The sequence below is a fragment of the Gadus macrocephalus genome, chromosome 16 (assembly GCF_031168955.1).
Source record: "Gadus macrocephalus chromosome 16, ASM3116895v1".
NCBI classification, from domain to species: Eukaryota; Metazoa; Chordata; class Actinopteri; order Gadiformes; family Gadidae; genus Gadus; species Gadus macrocephalus.
The window spans coordinates 22,720,336-22,738,292 of record NC_082397.1 but is presented as its reverse complement, the minus strand read 5'-3'; the positions used below and the strand labels follow the sequence as shown (position 1 = coordinate 22,738,292).

General features: G+C 45.4%; 4 protein-coding genes across 4 annotated transcripts in view; 2 read left to right on the top strand and 2 right to left on the bottom strand.

Annotated features, from left to right (window-relative positions):
- The window catches only part of cfap45 (cilia and flagella associated protein 45), a 10,946-nt gene extending 4,660 nt beyond the window's left edge, over positions 1-6,286 (bottom strand). The window contains exons 1-6 of the mRNA XM_060074809.1: positions 5,766-6,286; positions 5,022-5,138; positions 4,765-4,910; positions 4,074-4,218; positions 1,596-1,766; positions 550-728 (exon numbers count right to left, since the gene is read on the bottom strand). Of these exons, the coding sequence (XP_059930792.1) occupies positions 550-728; positions 1,596-1,766; positions 4,074-4,218; positions 4,765-4,910; positions 5,022-5,138; positions 5,766-5,768 (761 nt within the window). The 5' untranslated portion in view covers positions 5,769-6,286. The remainder of the gene's footprint in view (positions 1-549; positions 729-1,595; positions 1,767-4,073; positions 4,219-4,764; positions 4,911-5,021; positions 5,139-5,765) is intronic.
- A 987-nt stretch (positions 6,287-7,273) lies between these two features.
- On the top strand, positions 7,274-12,137 carry slc37a4a (solute carrier family 37 member 4a). The gene is made up of 8 exons (XM_060074815.1): positions 7,274-7,606; positions 8,521-8,753; positions 9,174-9,417; positions 10,169-10,327; positions 10,505-10,590; positions 10,834-10,947; positions 11,049-11,187; positions 11,325-12,137. Exons 1-8 carry the CDS (start codon positions 7,459-7,461, stop codon positions 11,489-11,491), a joined length of 1,290 nt encoding a protein of 429 aa, XP_059930798.1. The 5' UTR covers positions 7,274-7,458; the 3' UTR covers positions 11,492-12,137.
- Positions 11,903-15,462, bottom strand: trappc4 (trafficking protein particle complex subunit 4). Its single transcript, XM_060074818.1, has 5 exons — positions 15,019-15,462; positions 14,582-14,756; positions 14,387-14,490; positions 12,278-12,404; positions 11,903-12,158 (listed from the first exon to the last, which is right to left on the bottom strand). The coding sequence occupies exons 1-5, from the start codon at positions 15,191-15,193 to the stop codon at positions 12,080-12,082; spliced, it is 660 nt and encodes a 219-aa protein (XP_059930801.1). The 5' UTR covers positions 15,194-15,462; the 3' UTR covers positions 11,903-12,079.
- A 187-nt stretch (positions 15,463-15,649) lies between these two features.
- rps25 (ribosomal protein S25) lies at positions 15,650-17,439 on the top strand. Its single transcript, XM_060074819.1, has 5 exons — positions 15,650-15,797; positions 16,316-16,405; positions 16,516-16,699; positions 17,157-17,276; positions 17,370-17,439. Exons 1-4 carry the CDS (start codon positions 15,795-15,797, stop codon positions 17,270-17,272), a joined length of 393 nt encoding a protein of 130 aa, XP_059930802.1. The 5' UTR covers positions 15,650-15,794; the 3' UTR covers positions 17,273-17,276; positions 17,370-17,439.
- The last annotated feature ends 518 nt before the right edge of the window (positions 17,440-17,957 follow it).

Genomic DNA, 17,957 nt, shown 5'->3' with positions numbered 1-17,957 from the left:
ATATCCTTTCATGCATGCAATTCAAAGGAAATAGCTGCTCAACTCAGAGGTTGTGCCAAAAAGTTGTAGGAAGACTATTTCCTAAAAGCGTTAAAGTAATTTAAAAATAATTGAGAAATATTCTGATACTGATGATGAAATGCATGGATATATAATCATCAGATATCATCAGTAGTAGTTCTAAAGTGGCCAGTCCACTCAGTGTTGATCTGGAACATAATAATCCAGCAACAGGTTTGGACCCAAAATAATATGAAGCTTCACAAAGTGAAGCAGATCTCAGTTCAGACTTAGATGTGATTCAGATTTGTCCGATTTGCGAGACGTCATGAAGGCATACTCCCAGGAGTGTCGAGGTGTCCATGAGCAAGACGCTCACCCTGACTGCTCCTGACAAGCTGGCTGTCGCCCTGCGTGTCTTACCACTCCGCCCTCGGTGTCTGAGTGTGCATGAACCGTTGTAAATTGCTTGGATAAAAGCGTCCGCTAAACGCCCTATGTGTAAATGTTAAAGCATGCCGTCATCAGCGTCCGTCCTCCACCACCCACCGGATCCTCTGCTCCTTGCGTAGCATGTCAATCTGCTCCTGGGTCTCGAGGGCCCTGAGGCGGCCCTGCTCCATGAGGGCGTCCAGGTGCCTCTCCTCCTCCACCAGCTCCGCCTTAATCTGCTTCCTCTCCAGGATCTGACCCTCGCGCACCGCATGGCACCGAGCCCCCAGGATCAGCTGACCAGGGGGGAGACACACAAACACGCATGATGATGACACACACCCACACAAACACACACAGCACACACATGGTGACACACACACACACCAACACACACCAACACACACCAAGACACAACACACACACAGTAACACGCACCCACACAAACACACAGACACAGACACAACACACACATGGTATCACGCACCCACACACACACACATGCAGACACAATACACAAATGGTTACACGCACCCGCACAAACACACAGACGCAGACACAACACAACACAAACATGGTTACACGCACCCAAAGAGACACACGCGCAACACACACATGGTAACACGCACCCACACAAACACACACACAGACACGCACACACAACAAACACATGGTAACACGCACCGAAACAAACACACAGACACAGACACAAAACACACATGGTATCACGCATCCACGCAAACACATGCAGACACGACACAAAAATGGTTACACACACACCCGCACAAACACACAGACACAGACGCAAACACAACAAACACACATGGGGTTACACGTACCCAAAGAGACACACAAACACGCAACACAAACATGGTAACACGCACCAACAAAACATACACACACACACACACACAACAAACACATGGTAACACATCCACAGAGACCCACACACAGGTTGTTTAAGGATAACAATAATTATAAAATGTTGTTGCATTTCTTGATTTTGATTGGAATCGGTTCCTGGTGTTAATGACACAATGGTCCGTTTGAGCCAATCAGAAATGGGGAATTGCAAACATTTGTCATCTTATGTCTGGGTCTTAGGACTGCTCTCTAGCAGCTGTTTGAGGATGTGCATCTGCTGTGTGTCGGGCGGTGGGCACCTCATTGAGCCTCTTGACCTCGTCCTCCTGCTCCATCCGCATGGCGTTGGCCTTCTCCAGCAAGTACTGGGCCCGGTCCCGAGCCTCCTCCTCCAGGTCATTCAGAGCCTGGTTCTTCCTGCGGGACATGTTGGCCTGGTGCATCTGGGCCTTCCGCTCCTCAACGGCATCCTGACAAAATATCACGCCGTGACTTGATTGGACAAAAGAGTAGAATGTTTTAGTTTTTCTTTATCAGAAAGTGAATTATATCGATGTCTCAACTTTCAGTGCGAGGCTTGCTATCGAGTAAACTGTTTAATTAAAATTTGTGTGAAAGACTATACATGCCCTTTTGGTGGACGCTGACATCCACAGTGTCTCGCAGTTCCTTGGTGCACACATGCTTAAAGGGGTGATATCATGCTTTTTCTACGTCTGCTAAACTAGAAAAATCAAAGCCCGAGCCAGGAACACAAATAAGACCGTTTTTTGAAAGACGCTGGAAACTACGCCGTCGGTCTGTAAAATGTGTGCGTGAATATTTTTTGTTGTAAAGCGCTTTGAGTGGCCAATAGGTTAAAAAACGCTATATAAATGCAGTCCATTTACATTTACATGAGGCCCCAGTGGGAATGGAAGCTCTCAAACTGGCAGCAGAACATCCAAACCATCAGTAACTCTGGCTGTCATCAGTGCAGCGTCTCTGAGTGTGTTACTCAGTTGTGTCTGTCATTCAGACACAAACCCATCACAGGACAGGAGTTCTGCAATGCAGTTGTTTCGTGGTGATATTGGATAGGAGAGTCAACCAATCAGTCATTGTGTCTGTAGGGCTTGAACATCAGAATACATCATGGGATTGTTTGTTTGTGAATGTCCCCCATTTTGAGAAGACTGAAGGGAATTGTAGTACTGGCAACAGCTCCAGCAGGGGGCCCGAGATCCCCCCCGCACTGGCGTAGGGATCCTGAGGCGTTCCCAGGACAGTGTTGAGATATAATCTCTCCACCTAGTCCTTGATCTACCCCTAGGTCTCCTCCCCACTGGTCATGCCTGTTACACATCCCTAGGGAGGCACTCAGTGGGCATCCTTACCAGATGTCCGAACCACCTAAACTGATGGCTGAGCTTCTCACCCTATCCCTACGGGAGACGCCAATATCACAGTCTATCGTCCCCTCACTCGCAAAAAAAGACCCAGAGGTACTTCAACTCCATCACTTGGGCTAAGGAGTAATTTGCTACCCGGAGAGTCATGGCCTCAGATATAGCGTTGTTGCGAGCTGGATCGGCTTCGAGCGGATCCGGTGAGTGCTGAAAGTCACAGGCCGATGATGCCATCAGAACCACATCATCTGCAAAAGTAGTGATGAGATCCTCAGACCACCAAACTGCAACCCCTCCCCACCACGACTACGCCTCAATATCTGGTCCATGAATATCACAAACAGGATTGGTGTCAAAGCGCAGCCCTGGCGGAGGCCAACCACCTTCGGGAACAAAACTGACTTGCTGCCGAGAACACAGACCAAGCTCTCGCTTTGGGAGTACAGAGATTGGTAGCCCTGAGTAGTGACCCCCTCACCCCATACTCGCGCAGCACCTCCAACAGTATCTCCCGGGGACCCGGTCGAACGTCTTCTCCAGATCCACAAAACAAATGTAGACTGGATGGACAGGCCAGTCTACAGGCCCCCTCCAGGATTCTAGCGAGAGTGAAGAGCTGGTCGGTAGTTCCAGGTACGAGGCGGTTACAACATTGTTTCTCTTCAATTTGAGGTTTTACAATCAGCCAAACCCTCCTTTACAGCACCTTGGAGTAGACTTTACCAGGGAGGCTGAGTAGTGTGGTACCCCGGTAATTGGTACACACTCTCTGGTCCCCCTTGTTTAACAGGGGGACCACCACCCCCGGTTTGCCACTCCTTTGGCACTGTTCCAGACTCCTACGCAATGTTGAATAGGTGTGTCAATCAAGACAGCCCCTCAAGACCCAGAGCGTTCAGCATTTCTATCTGGATCTGATCAATCCCTGGGGCTTTGCCACTGTGGAGATGTTTGACTACCTCAGTGACTTCCACCAGGGAAACCACGGACCCCCATCAGCCTGAAGCTCTGCCTCCAAGCTTCAGCTTCAGCAATGGAACGCTTGTTTATTCACTGGGTATTTGTGAACCATTCTTAGTCTGGCCCCTCACCTGAGACCACTCTATCATGGGAGACCCTACCAGGAGCACAAGGCTCCAGACAACACAGCCCTCAGGTTCACAGGGACACGCAAACCTCTCCACCACGATAAGGTGACGGTTCCAGGAGAGGTACCGCGATAACGGCAAATCATTTCACAGACAACCCAACAACTAACATTTCAATAATCCTATGCTTCCAAAATGGCGGAGGTCACTGTGACGTGACATGGTGAAGTCTGAGACCCGTCAGACACATCGTCCGCAGAGGGTAAAGCAGCGGGCAGGGGGATGACCACACTGCCCTCACCAGGAGAGCCTCCTTCCTCTGCTGCAGGGACTCCTCCACTGCCTCTCTCTGCTGCTTGCTGAGCACGCGGGACGACGTGGTTAGCCGCGACGCCTCTATCGGCGGCAGGATGATGGATGTTCCGGAAGGATCTTCACTGGGAATCCTGGTCACCACGGGACAATGAGCAGAACAGTCGGTGTGTGAGTGGGTATGCCTGTGGTACTGACATTTAAAGGGGTGATATTATGCCACCAGGTGATTAGCCATGACAAGCCGTTTGAAATTCTTCCTTTCTCTGGGTTTTCAGTGAGATCACAAGTGGGAGCGTCCATCTAGATTTAACTATCCATCATACATCTGGCTGGACACGCCCACTTGTGATGTCACTAAAACACAGGAAAAGGCTGATTTTCAAATGGCCTGCAATGGCTAATCACACTCACACCTGGTGGAATTACTAGACGGTATATTCTGAGACACTAGCTAGCTGTATTCGATACCATCCATATACTTTGAAATGTTAGTCGTTATTTTGCAAGGCAACATGTGTACATTTGCAGACTCATTTTTAGATTAGATTAGATCATCAACAGCCGGAGTTAAATTAGCAATCAACCGTTGTTCTCAAATGACCTATTGGACTTTTAACTTACGAACATACCACCCATCCAAACATGTACAGTGTGTGTGTTTAAACAGCCCTCCCTACTTCAGCTCCCGGATGAGGTCCTTGGTGATGATGCGGAGGGTCTGGGGGCGCTTGGTCCTTTGCACCGGGGCGGAGCGGGCCTGCTCTCTGGACGGGGGGCCTCTGCCTCCTCGGGGGTCCGACTTCAGGTTGTCTGGTGGCGATTGCTTGGGGATGATATATATCCAAATTTGATACACATATTTGTATCCCGATGAGACATTCACACGTCTAACTTTGCATATTAATTCTGCACGTTTACCCCGACGGCGACTTACTCGTTTGGGGCCCCCGAACAGGCTCTCGTCTATCTGGGAGCTGGGGGCCAGGGTGCGGTAGCGGCGCGTCTTGCAGCTCCCGCTGCGCCGGGAGGTGGACGCTCCCGAGCTCTGCGGCTGACAGGTTATTAACGTTGACAGAGCTTTAACCTTCAGAGGTGGCTTGAAGCAATCATTACATTTAATTTGCATTTAGGGGATTTCAACCGCTCATTCACACATTCACACCGACGGCGGAGTCTACCACGCAGGGCAACAGCCAGCTCGTCAGGAGCAGTCAGGGTGAGGCGTCTTGCTCAGGGACACCTCTACACTCAGCGAGGATGAGCCGGGGATCGAACTAGCAACCTTCAGGTTACCAGGCAACCAACCAGCTCTTCCTCCTGAGCTACTGTCGCCCCAATCCTGAGGAATAACGCTGCCTCATCTCCACCACGTCCTTCACAGACTCACTGTTGTTACAGATGTTTGTTACCCTTGCAGTGTTTTGTCTTTCATTGCGTTTTATTGTGTTATGTTGAGGTGTTACTCTAGTGCTGGCTGAAGTACTGTTGTTAAAATTAGGCCATACGTTTGTAATAATCTGCCCAAGGACTACAGATGGAAATTAACTCATTAATATGCTATAACCGGCACATTAACAGGGATATGGAGACTGAGATGTGGGTAAATGTATGCTGTACCTGGTTAACAGAGCAAGGAAGAAAGAAACATTGAATATACATGAATAATTTGACCACTTACCATGATCCTCGGGTAGGTCTATTTCTGAGCTCAGAAAATAAGAAAGGGGCAGCTTTTCCTTTATTTGCTGTAATAAAATGTTCAAGGTGTATGACAATCGCACCGCATCGCCGCCGTTTAGTTGCTATGGATACGAGACCTGGCTGCAGACGTAAAGGTTCAGACGTGTGTTTGTTGTCGTGTTGCTATGACAACACGCCTGGAACCTCGGAGGAGGAAGAGGGAGGGGTCCCGGTCCACGTGCCTTCTCCCCTGCCTGACAGTGTTTGACTCTTTAATTTATGAATGTGATGAATTATAGGTCCGTGTTTATTCCATTTGGTATATATCACTGAGCTGCCCCGATTAAAAATCCCCTCTCAAACTAAATCGGCAACAATTATTAAGGGGGACCTAAATAACAGGCTTGTGAGTCACGTTAGATAATTCCTCAGATAATGCCTTCACTAGATGACAGCCCGAGTAGGTAACTTTGATGGTGGCTCCACGTTAAAGGCACGAGGGTAACCAATTGGGGGAGCTCTAAAACTATAGTTAACAATTATTCGCCGAAGGCTCGGTTTCGGGGGCTATCCCCCACTATTCACGGAGCCTGAGTGAGGTGAATAATTGTTTTAGTAGGCTATATAATACACGTGAACACTCCAAAAATAAACAAGATAACACTTTTTGTTTGTTTTTATTAGCGTGATGACTATCGTCACACGCGCTCCTTTGCGATGAAAACAAAATATATAATAATAATATATAATAATATGTCTTGTTTTTTAAACAATTTATGATGACTATATGCTCTGTAAGGTGACATTGGGTGTCTTGAAAAGCGCCTCTAAATTAAATGTATTATTATTATTATTATTATTAATATCCAGAGTTCGAGATCGGAATCATATTGCCCAATATCCCGAGATAGCGAACCAATCAAAATGCGCCATCTTAGGAGGGTCACGTTTACCTTTTACTGATTAAACTTCTTGATTTGGGATAAGGCTCTAAAACTACAGTTGAACTTCTCGATGTAGGATAATACGGTTTTCACGGAACACCTGGATTCCGACCCTCTGGTCTAGGACTAGATCATGCTGTCCCTACACTCTGACTCATTGGACGTCAAAGTAAGCCAATGGGAATTTCCATTTTGGTTTTGATCAGTTTTGCATGTGCATCTGCAGGATTTATTTGCGGCGAGACGAGAAGCGCTTGGAATCCCAACAGCTCGACGAGAGTTCACTCGAATTCGCAATAAATCATTAACCTCATCGGGCTGACTGACTGACCCGCATTACAGCCGTGGACGGCAGCTGAACACGTGGACACGGAGATCGTGTGATGTTTTTATGTATTTTTTCTGGATTTACTTGAGACATAACTGCAGTCCTCCATTGTGTGTGCGTGTGTGTGCGTGTGTGTGCGTGTGTGTGTGTGTGCGTGTGTGCGCGCGTGCGCGCCCGAGCGTGTGAGTATGTGTCAAATCTCAGGGTTGAGAAGTTGACCATTAACCTCACCTATTGATTACATCTCAACGCTGAGGTACAAGCCTGTAACGATCTGTACTGTGGATCATGATGCAAAGTTCAGCTTCATTGGCATCAGAGAGCTGAGACCTGACACACACTGCAGGAACGATCTTGGACCTTTTCTGTTGGTTATTTCACCCTAAAGTATTGCACTTTTGCAGGGACCCAAACCAGCAATGGGTAAACCAAGCTATGGATACTACCGCACCACTATCTTTTTGGCCATGTTTGTTGGCTACACGCTCTACTACTTCAACAGAAAGACTTTTTCATTTGTGATGCCCTCCCTCATGCAAGAGATCACGCTGGACAAAGATGACCTGGGTATGAGTTTTGTTGTTTGTCAAAATCTGGTTCATTCTTTAGCTTGAACGTTACCTTTTCTCTCTAGGACTCATTCTACTCATACCTGCTTTCCTTTTGTCCACTATACTATTTACATGTGTGTATCTGGGTTCAAATATGTACTGTATATTCTACTTGTGCATGCAAGAAAATGTATTTATTGTATGTAATGTATATTAATATATTTGATTGTACTCTGTGTAATACTGGCTGGTAGGGGGTGGGAGGGGGGGGGGTAGCTATGGGGAGCATTGTTGGAGTGTGTGTGAGTGTGCGTGCGTTTGTCCTTGTGCTTATGTGTTTGAATTTATGTTTATAACTTACTTTTCACTTTCATTGTATGATTTGTCATTATTGTAAGGACCCCCTCGAAAATGAGATGATACATCTCAAGGGGCTATCCTTGAAATAAAGAATAAAGAATAAAGAATAATGCATAATTTAACCAACATTGCATTGTTGGCCCCAGGGACGTTGGTTTGCCTATCCGACTGAAACTATCCAATATAACTATCCACTGGTTTTGATCCATTTGCTCCATTTGCTGTGGATATAATCCTGCAATCCGCATTTTTATTAGAAATGATAGGTGATCAATTATGAACAGAGACACGTTAGTTACCACCAGTTGAAGTACAATCCTTACTTATCCAGCTAAATAAAGATGGCTACCACCTGGACATATCCCACACATATGTTTGTCAGACCTAACCTCCCATCCTGTTATTATTTGGAGAACACTGTGTGTAATGGCTGTCAATATACTTTATGAATAATTCACTGAACCTCAAAACCAGCACAATCATTGACTATTGTGTACTGTAAGGCTTGATTATTGTTATGAAAAAATTATATTCATGCTCCACCTCCCCATCCCTACGGTCTGCCTCCAGGCATGATCACCAGCAGCCAGTCACTGGCCTACGCCATCAGTAAGTTCATCAGCGGCGTGCTGTCGGACCAGATCAGCGCCCGCTGGCTCTTCTCCATCGGCCTGTTCCTGGTGGGGGGCATCAACGTGCTGTTCTCCTGGTCCTCCACCGTGGCCGTCTTCTCTGGCCTCTGGTTCCTCAACGGCCTCGGCCAGGGCCTGGGCTGGCCCCCCTGCGGACGGGTGCTGCGCAAGGTACTCGACACATCCACAAAGAGATGTGTAGAAGGCATGGGAGCCACACACGAACACACACACACACACACACACACACACACACACACACACACACACACACACACACACACACACACACGCACACACACACGCGCAAGCACATGCATTGATTTATAATGCGTGTTTGATAGTAACTTTTTTACAGCGGGAGAGTGGACTGCAGGGGAAAATAACAAAGTCTCTCAGCTTTTTAAATCAGTTTTTTAACCTGAGTAGAAAAAAACAACCTCCTAACCCTTGTGAAACCAGGCAAGGTGATGAATAACCCTTCTGTTTAAAACTATACATCAGAAGCACCGACTTGGGGTCCTGTTGGCCCTTTAGAATCCTATACACAATGTCTTCTATACCGGATGTCTTCCCCCTCTGTCCTGACAGTGGTTCGAGCCCTCTCAGTTCGGCACGTGGTGGGCCATCCTCTCCTGCAGCATGAATCTGGCTGGCAGTCTGGGACCCATCATCGCCACAGTGATGGCCCAGAGCTACAGCTGGAGGACAACGCTGTTCGTCTCAGGGATGATTTGTGTGGTACTCTCCTTCGTCTGCCTGCTGGTCATTAAGAACGAGCCCAAGGACGTGGGCCTGCCCAACATTGAGACATCAGCCAAGAAGGGCAAAGCAGGTGAGTGTGAGGTGGAGGCCAAGACAGGAAAAGTGGGTGAGTCTGAGCTTGAGGCCAAGACAGGCAAGTGGATGATTGTGAAGGGGACATAAAATGTTCATCAAATCCTCACTCACTTATTGTATGAAACCATTTAAAAACCCGGACTTTTGTTTTTGTTGGGGGACAGAAAAGCTCTATGTTTATGGTGTGTTGCAATCAACAATTGAGCCTGCATCGTGTGGTTCAGCACGTCCGCGAGACATCTAATGTTCAGAAACACAGCGGACCCTGTACCCAGCATGCCCCTCACATGCGACTTGCATGAGCAGAGTTTAGGTTAGCGTTAGTGAGCTTGACGTCAGCAATGAGTGCACAGATACGTCATGTGTTGATGTTGGGATCCTTTTGCTGACTTAGGGGCCTGGTATTTCACAATCACTTATTTTGTACAAATGAAGGGAAACTTTCATAAACACAAGAATTGATTGTGTGTTCTGTAACCTTAACAAAAATAATTATTTGTAGATGTGGACAATTTAAGGTTCTTGATGTGAATGTCCATGTTCATCCCACGCTATTGTGCCGGTTTATATGCCCCTGTTTACAACAAAACATATTCTACATGGTTGTCTCAAAATACTCCAAGGGGGCATTTCGTTTTTTGTATTAAACCGACACGTTCCACCTCTGATTCATGTTAAGCACAGCTAGCAAGTATTATCAAAGTATTGTGTTATTAAAGTCCTCTTCTCTCTCCCGGCTGTCTCAGGGCTGTCCAGTGACGAGAGCACCCTGAAGGAGTTCCTGCTGTCCCCTTACTTGTGGCTGCTCTCCTGTGCCTACCTGGTGGTGTTTGGTGTGAAGACAGCCTGCACCGACTGGGGCCAGCTCTTCCTCATTGAGGACAAGGGACAGTCCGCACTCATGGGTAGGGTTGGGAAGGGCTATGACTGCAAATCATTCTACCAACCACTTAGAAGTCTGTGTTGATACCTCGGTGATGACCGCAATTGACTGAATATATTTTTGATCTAATATTCATCTTTAAAAGGAAACAGGCTAAAGTGTCAGGTGCTGTGGTATTTCTAACTTTCTGTTCTCATAGGCAGCTCATACATGAGTTCTCTGGAGCTTGGTGGCCTACTGGGTAGTCTAGCAGCAGGATACTTTTCTGACAAGGCTGTTGCCAAGGTGATCTCATACATAGCACACTGTGAGGACTTGCTCAAAGACTTTTTTTAGATCCTTTGTTTTGGTGAGATATAAAATCCATTTAGAGCTTCAATATTGTAGTACTAAGTTAACTAGTATTACCATATTCATGAGTTAAAATCAAACTATCAAACTATACGTTTGTCCAAAAATATTTATTATTTGATCACCTAGTTTTCTTGCTTTCTTATTCTATAATTTCATATTTCATATTTTGCGCAGCAAGGCATGAAGGCCTATGGCAACCCTCGTCACTTCCTCCTGATCTGCATGATGGCGGGAATGTTTGTGTCCATGTTCCTCTTCAGACTCACCGTCACTCCTGACAGCCCCAAGGTACTATCTCACCGTTTCAAACGTTCATCCTGACAGGATACGTGTGAAAGATAACAAGAACTAATTGTCTTTTTTAACGTGTATCCCCTACACATCTATAGATGTGGATTTTGTTTTTGGGAGCTGCATTTGGCTTCTCTTCTTATGGACCAATAGCGTTATTTGGGGTGATAGCCAATGAGAGCGCTCCATCCAACTACTGTGGGACGTCCCATGCTATTGTTGCTCTGATGGCCAACAGTAAGTTTGTCCTATTTGTTTTAAAGATATATTGTATTATATTTCAAAATAGGATTACACTAATCCCATTAGTGTAATACGAGTTCAGGCTTATTTTGTGTGCTTTAAACTCATGGTTGCCCCATTTTTTTTGCCAGTTGGTGGTTTCTTGTCCGGCCTGCCCTTCAGCACCATAGCCAAACACTACAGTTGGGAAACGGCCTTCTGGGTGGCCGAGATCACTTGCCTCATCACTGCGGTGGCATTCTTCCTGATGCGCAACATCAGAACCAAGATGGGACACGTTTCAAAGAAGGCAGATTAGATATCGCTGGTCGCACATCATCATTCACCGCTGCCAAGAAGGAAATTGATTCAGAATGGATAATTGACCTTTGTTTCTTTCCACTTTTTATAGTACAATTTGTGTCCATTGTATGAAACATTGTCTTATACATTCATGGTGCTGCATTTTTTGCAAACATTTTTCGAAAGGTGTATCATGTTCATAGTTTTTTTTAACGACTTTCAATTATATTGCTGGGAACTATAAATATTGTTCATGTGAGTACATTTATGGGGTGCATGGTCATATTTTAAGGAATCGTTAAGTTAACTACATTTGTCATAGTTCACTCTCACTCTCATTTTGTATAATTCAAGCCTAATCATACAAATGTCTGCTAAATATGGTTAGATCAGGTTGGATATGATTGCAAACATAAAAAGACAAAGATATGAACAGGAATTTATTCCCAAGGTATTTACACAACATGTCATATTTACAATGCAACAAATATAACCACATCATTAGCAAAAATCCAACATTAGAATGTGTCTCAACGGTACTTCAACACATCTGTTTTGAATATACATGACCTAGTTTAGGCAGTCTAGTTTTATCTTCTCAAGTTCAAGAACCAGGTCCAAAGCTTCCAGCCTTCTCTGCCACCTCTAATGCGATCTTCAAATTCTGATCAAAAAGTTCACACCTGAAAAACAAAAGCACTTTAAGCAAGACTGGCACATAATTTCAGCCAACATTTCTGAAAGGCTTTGTGTAAGACTCTTTTGCTTTTTCATTAAGCTATCTTCATAGTTTCATAGTTACCTGATAGGCATCTCCAGAGAGTAAAAGGGGTTCTTGAGGGCAAAGTCTGAATAGATCTCGTAAATCTTTCTCAGCAATGCATCAATGCCGGACTGCCGTGGATCTGCCAGGACTATAAACTTTATCCCTTTAACATCGGAGAACAGATAATCAGAAGTCACAAATAAGCAGATAACTTGCAATTAAAATATATCTTGCATCTTCGATATTTACATTTTGATATAAACAGTATTAAATAGATTGCATTTGGCAGATAATATATTTGGATCTCAAACGTACAGCATGGTTTACAATAGGAATACTTTGGAATAATGGGGCATAATGGTGTGTTCCAGAATCCTAGGACACCAGCCTTCCGAGTTGCATGTTTGACGTCACTTCGGGTCTCGGAGCATTCATAGCGTTCCGGTTCGTCTTTGTGATTGTGGCATGAAATTAGCTAGTCGTTGTTTATTGTTAGCTACATTAGCCTCTTTAGCAAACCAAGCCGAAAACAAACTACACAACTTTACATTGTATTGCACGCACAGCAAGACCATGCGATGTCTCAATTGTTGACCGGAATAAAGTAGCAATATGATGCAAGAGCATTTAAAATCGAGATTAAAATGACCTACGTGATACAAATACAAAAAAATAAAATCTCTTCTAGGGCGCAGCCATTTTGTTGAAGGCGTCATCACTGCTCCCGGTCTACTCTCAGATTTTCGAAACATGAAAGACAAAAAGGGGGCGTGCCTTCGAGAAATGCCGCAAGAAAGCTGGGGGATCTTCGACTTTCGACTCCGAAGTCTGGCGTTCGAGGATTCAGGAACACACCATAACACCGGGATTCCACCGGACGCGTACTCGCCGCAGAACGGCTGCGTCCTCTGCCCTGCGTCCATTCCTACCGGGCGCGTAACGGCAGCGTAGCGCTGCCTTGCGAGCCAGCCGTATTCACGCAAGATCACGAGATCACGCGATAATCCTAAACCTTATGTACTCAACTTCCACTCCCAAAACGACTGCAATTAAATGCCACGCTTTGTCCTTCCGGCCATTGCCCTTATAAAAAGGATGATTTGGTACATAAATGACGTTGTGATAGGCTACATGAGCTGAGTATTGGGTTTTATTTTGAAAATTGACCAGATGCTCTATGGCTTTTACTTTTTCACTTCCTGCCCTGCTCGATCTGCTCTGTTGAAATTGACGCGGTTCAGCAGCGGCTCGCGGCAAAAATAGAAGTGCGACGGAAAGATAGCGCCACGGCGCGGCACGCCGCTCCTGGGACGCTGCTGAAACGTTCCGCGGCGCGCCCGGTGGAAATGGTCTAATCGATTAGAGTGGAAGCGATCAGCAGCGGTGACCCCGGCGCAGCCGTGCCGCGGCGCGTACGCCTCCGGTGGAAGCGAGCCTTTACACCGGGATTCCACCGGACGCGTACACGCCGCGGAACGGCTGCGTCCTCTGCCCTGCGTCCATTCCTACCGGGCGCGTAACGGCAGCGTAGCGCTCCCTTGCGAGCCAGCCGTATTCACGCAAGATCACGAGATCACGCGATAATCCTAAACCTTATGTACTCACCTTCCACTCCCAAAACTATTGCAATTAAATGCCACGCTTTGTCCTTTCTGACATTTTCCTTATAAAAATGATGATTTGGTACATAAATTACTTCATGTTGCTGAACTTCGACAATGAGTCTCTCGTCGTCCATGTTGCCGACCCTCTGAGACCCTTTGATTGATTGACTGCTGACCTGGTGCCACCGGTCATGACGTAATAGTGTTGATGTGAAGTTACATGAGCTGGGTATTGTTTTATTTAGAAAATTGACCGGATGCTCTATGGCTTTCACTTTTTCACTTCCTGCCCTGCTCGATCTGAAATTGACGCGGTTTAGCAGCGGCTCGCGGCAAAAATAGAAGTGCGACGGAAAGATAGCGCCACGGCGCGGCACGCCGCTCCTGGGACGCTGCTGAAACGTTCCGCGGCGCGCCCGGTGGAAATGGTCTCATTGATTAGAGTGGAAGCGATCAGCAGCGGTGACCGCGGCGCAGCCGTGCCGCGGCGCGTACGCCTCCGGTGGAATCGAGCCTTTAGTCTCTCATGCATCCAAATTACCAGTTAGTGTCTGGAAGCAATGCAGTTTAAAGACATCCGTTTCCAACATCTCTATCCCAGAACTGCCGACTTCCGGGGACAGTTGTGAACCAATCGCAAACAACCTAGAAGCATAATAAACACAGCACGACTATTATCTCTTTGGTGCTTCTTACAAATGAAGAAACCTTGATGAAAACGTCCATGTGGACTTACGAGTGGAACATAGAGGCCAGCATCAGCTTCTCGTTGGAACTCAAACGGGCCCGTCCAAAACGAATAGACACCGGGTAGTTTGAGGAATCCTTTAGATATTCAATAACGTCCTTCCCATCAGCGGTATTCTTCCCCATCACGTCCACTCCGTTAATAGAGAGCACTGCATGTCCCACTGGGAATGTACACAGGACAAGTTAGAAAGCAAACCACTAAACGTCAAGTATTAGAAGTAGTCTGTGGCTGTCATTGTGGACCATGGCATACGGCAGACCTTTCTTATGTTTATTGTCATTGATCAGTAAATCCATTGAAAGCATGTTGGTTCACGACCAATGACAATGAGACGTAAGAGACTTCATTATAAAGTGCATCAGAATATGTGGCCAAAAACCTGCAGAAGTCTCATGTTATGTGAAAATGCCTCACCACATTACCTCGGATTCCGTCACGTTGTCCAAATGACACAATAACCTTCTCGTCGTGGATTTTGAGCACCAGATCTAAAGGATAGCTAAAGGTTTTTTCTGCCTCTGCTCGGGGAACATAGTTGTCATACTGGTAGATTAATCCCCCGGCCTTATTCACCAAATAAACACTGAATATCGCCATCTCTGCGACGGTGTGTCCAGCTCATCGACTTGTCGAGCTGTCATGTGACCCCTTCTGTCCGGAAATGGCTGTCACACAAAGAAACTTGTGTCACAAAATAATCTGACGCCTCCTCATCCTCCCAAAACAAGTGATTATATATTTTTCTCCGTGTATACATCCGAAAAAATATATGTCACATATTAATATAACGTAACAGCAAAAAAGACCGAAGCGCAAAAACAACTCAATTTCCCAGACGCCACCGTGTTTCATATCCGTCGCAAAGATCGCCATCTTTACGTCGTGTCCAGCTGACGCTTGTAGACGAGATAGTCACGTGACCCCTGTCTGTCAGGAAAAGGCTGTCACACAAAAAAAACGTTTTGACACAAAATAATCAGACTCAGATTTACCCTCTCAAAACAAGTCATTATTTTTTGTTCTCCGTACTAAAAAATAAATGTCATATACTAATATAACGTGACAGCAAAAAAATACCGAAGCGCTAAACAACTCAATTTCCCAGAAGCCACTGTGTTCCATTTCCGTAAGTACGGGTTGTCTAAGGGGCTCCTGCACGGACCAACTTCCTTTCCCTCCGACATCTTGACGAGGAAACATGGTGAGCATGCGAATCACCGATTTACGTGTCGGTTTTGTTCGTTATTCACCCTTTAGTTAAATAAATGTCGTTATGAATTATCCGGAAATTTCCTGCATTTTTGGATGGTTCGTTATTATGTCGAAATATTGCTTTAATCTTAGCAATACACCCATTCAATCCGTTTAGCATTTAGCCAGCTAGGATAACGCTACTACCAACCATGCTTTCATGCTAATAGGCGTAGAGCGAGCTTACAATAACACCGATAAAAACTCAATATCCGATAACTCCTACCTGTATCTGACGTTTAAAGGTATTTAAAGGTTTAAAAAATGTGAACTTATTCTAAGGCCATCTATTGCTTTCATTAGGCAAGTCAGGGAATTTGTATGCATGATCTTATTCATGTCAGGTCGCATTGGTAAATCAATGAATGATCTGGCTACCACATTTTGGTTTACAGAACCCTTCAATTACTCAATTTGTTACGTTATTAAAGTACTCTTTAGTAATCTTGTGTTGTCTATATCTGTTAGCCTCCCAAGCAGGATAAGAAGAAGGACTCGGGGAAGTCCAAAAAGGACAAGGACCCAGTCAACAAGTCTGGAGGCAAGGCCAAGAAGAAGGTATGTTCCCCAACCTCAGGATGGCAGACATGTGTGTTTATTAATAATTTGTATGCGCTTTGTGTGAATCCTAATATTTCTAACGTTGTCTTTTTGTCTACCCCGAGTAGAAGTGGTCCAAGGGAAAGGTCAGGGATAAGCTGAACAACTTGATCCTCTTCGACAAGGCCACATACGAGAAGCTGTACAAGGAGGTCCCTAACTACAAGCTCATCACACCCGCTGTCGTTTCTGAAAGGCTGAAGATCCGCGGCTCCCTGGCCAGGAACGCCCTCCAGGAACTGCTCACCAAAGGTATGCTCCACAAACAAGCAGCTGTTAGGCATGCACAGCATCCCTGAAAATAGTTTGGGCAAATGTCGACCCCTTAAATCTTTTGAGCAGAAACTAGAGATTAAATTCTGCCATTCGTGGATTTTCTTTGACTTTCAAGTCGTTGAGAAGTTTTAAGGTGAGTACTGCAGGCAAACTAGCAGACCCATAAGAGATGCACCTTAAATTTGAACTGTATATTTTGTAACTATTAAATTGAATCACAATCTTCATCTCAACGTACCATCATGGTTTTTGCTGGTAAACTACATAAATGCACGTTCATCACCAAGCACACATGGCAATGAATATCCTTGACTTGATGCATAATATAAAATGGAATACAAATCCAGAACCGGATGTGAAAGATGAGAGAATTCTATTGAGTTCTGTACGTGCCCATTTAACTATGGTCCAATGTGTTCTTCCCATCTACTAGGCATGATCAAACTGGTGTCCAAACACAGATCTCAGCTGATCTACACACGTAACACCAAGGGGCCCGAGGAGGAAGAGGCGGCGGCTGCGGCTACTACTAAAGCAGAGAAAGCATAAACTGGTATGTTGAATACAGTTTTAATCTTAGGAAATTGTTTTGAATTGAGAGTAGATGGTGAACTGATCTCTAACAGTTTTTTGCTTTCCCTTACAGTGGTTCTGCTTGGCTGTCTCGTGAGCTGTTTGTAATGAAAGGTGAATAAAAAAATGTAAAGGCAACTCTATCTGGTGTCAATGTCCTCCCTGTCTACATTAATACTACACTGAAGTTGCTCTACCATACAAGGTCACTGTACAATTGTGTTTTTGAGTATTGTATAATTTTGCAATTAAATCAGCATTTCAGACTTCTCAACTGTAGCAAACATACAAGTAGCAACCCCCATTTGGAGGGGAATGTTCGGCTTTCTTAATCAGGATGCAAAAATTAAGGGGATGTGACTGGTAATTAAGCTTGCCGATAAGTAGTTCAAATTGAGTAATTTCAAGGCAACTGAAAGTGGTGCAGAAGTTCGACTTGTGAGAAGGGATCAATAAAAGTGAAGGGGCAATCTGCGACTGGAAAGAAACTCAATCAGGTAGCCTAAATCTGAGGGCGGGCTGCTGTGCCTGAATTCCTCAATTCAGAAGTCCACATCTAATGACTCACTCGCTTCATGCTAGGCTATTAAATGGATAAGAGGGTGAATTATTGATAACCCTGTTAAGTCATCTCAAGCCAGACCAACCTTTGAGGATGAAC

What these genes read in the sequence shown, in the direction of transcription:
- slc37a4a (XM_060074815.1), top strand. Translation starts at nt 7,459, where the DNA reads ATGGGTAAACCAAGCTATGGATACTACCGCACCACTATCTTTTTGGCC. An exon ending in GCGGACGGGTGCTGCGCAAG is followed by an intron (nt 8,754 to 9,173) that starts GTACTCGACACA and finishes CTGTCCTGACAG; the next exon opens with TGGTTCGAGCCCTCTCAGTT. An exon ending in AGCCAAGAAGGGCAAAGCAG is followed by an intron (nt 9,418 to 10,168) that starts GTGAGTGTGAGG and finishes CGGCTGTCTCAG; the next exon opens with GGCTGTCCAGTGACGAGAGC.
- trappc4 (XM_060074818.1), bottom strand. Translation starts at nt 15,193, where the DNA reads ATGGCGATATTCAGTGTTTATTTGGTGAATAAGGCCGGGGGATTAATC. An exon ending in ACAACGTGACGGAATCCGAG is followed by an intron (nt 14,757 to 15,018) that starts GTAATGTGGTGA and finishes GTACATTCCCAG; the next exon opens with TGGGACATGCAGTGCTCTCT. An exon ending in CTGGCCTCTATGTTCCACTC is followed by an intron (nt 14,491 to 14,581) that starts GTAAGTCCACAT and finishes TTATGCTTCTAG; the next exon opens with GTTGTTTGCGATTGGTTCAC.
- rps25 (XM_060074819.1), top strand. An exon ending in GAGGCAAGGCCAAGAAGAAG is followed by an intron (nt 16,406 to 16,515) that starts GTATGTTCCCCA and finishes TACCCCGAGTAG; the next exon opens with AAGTGGTCCAAGGGAAAGGT. An exon ending in CCAGGAACTGCTCACCAAAG is followed by an intron (nt 16,700 to 17,156) that starts GTATGCTCCACA and finishes CCCATCTACTAG; the next exon opens with GCATGATCAAACTGGTGTCC.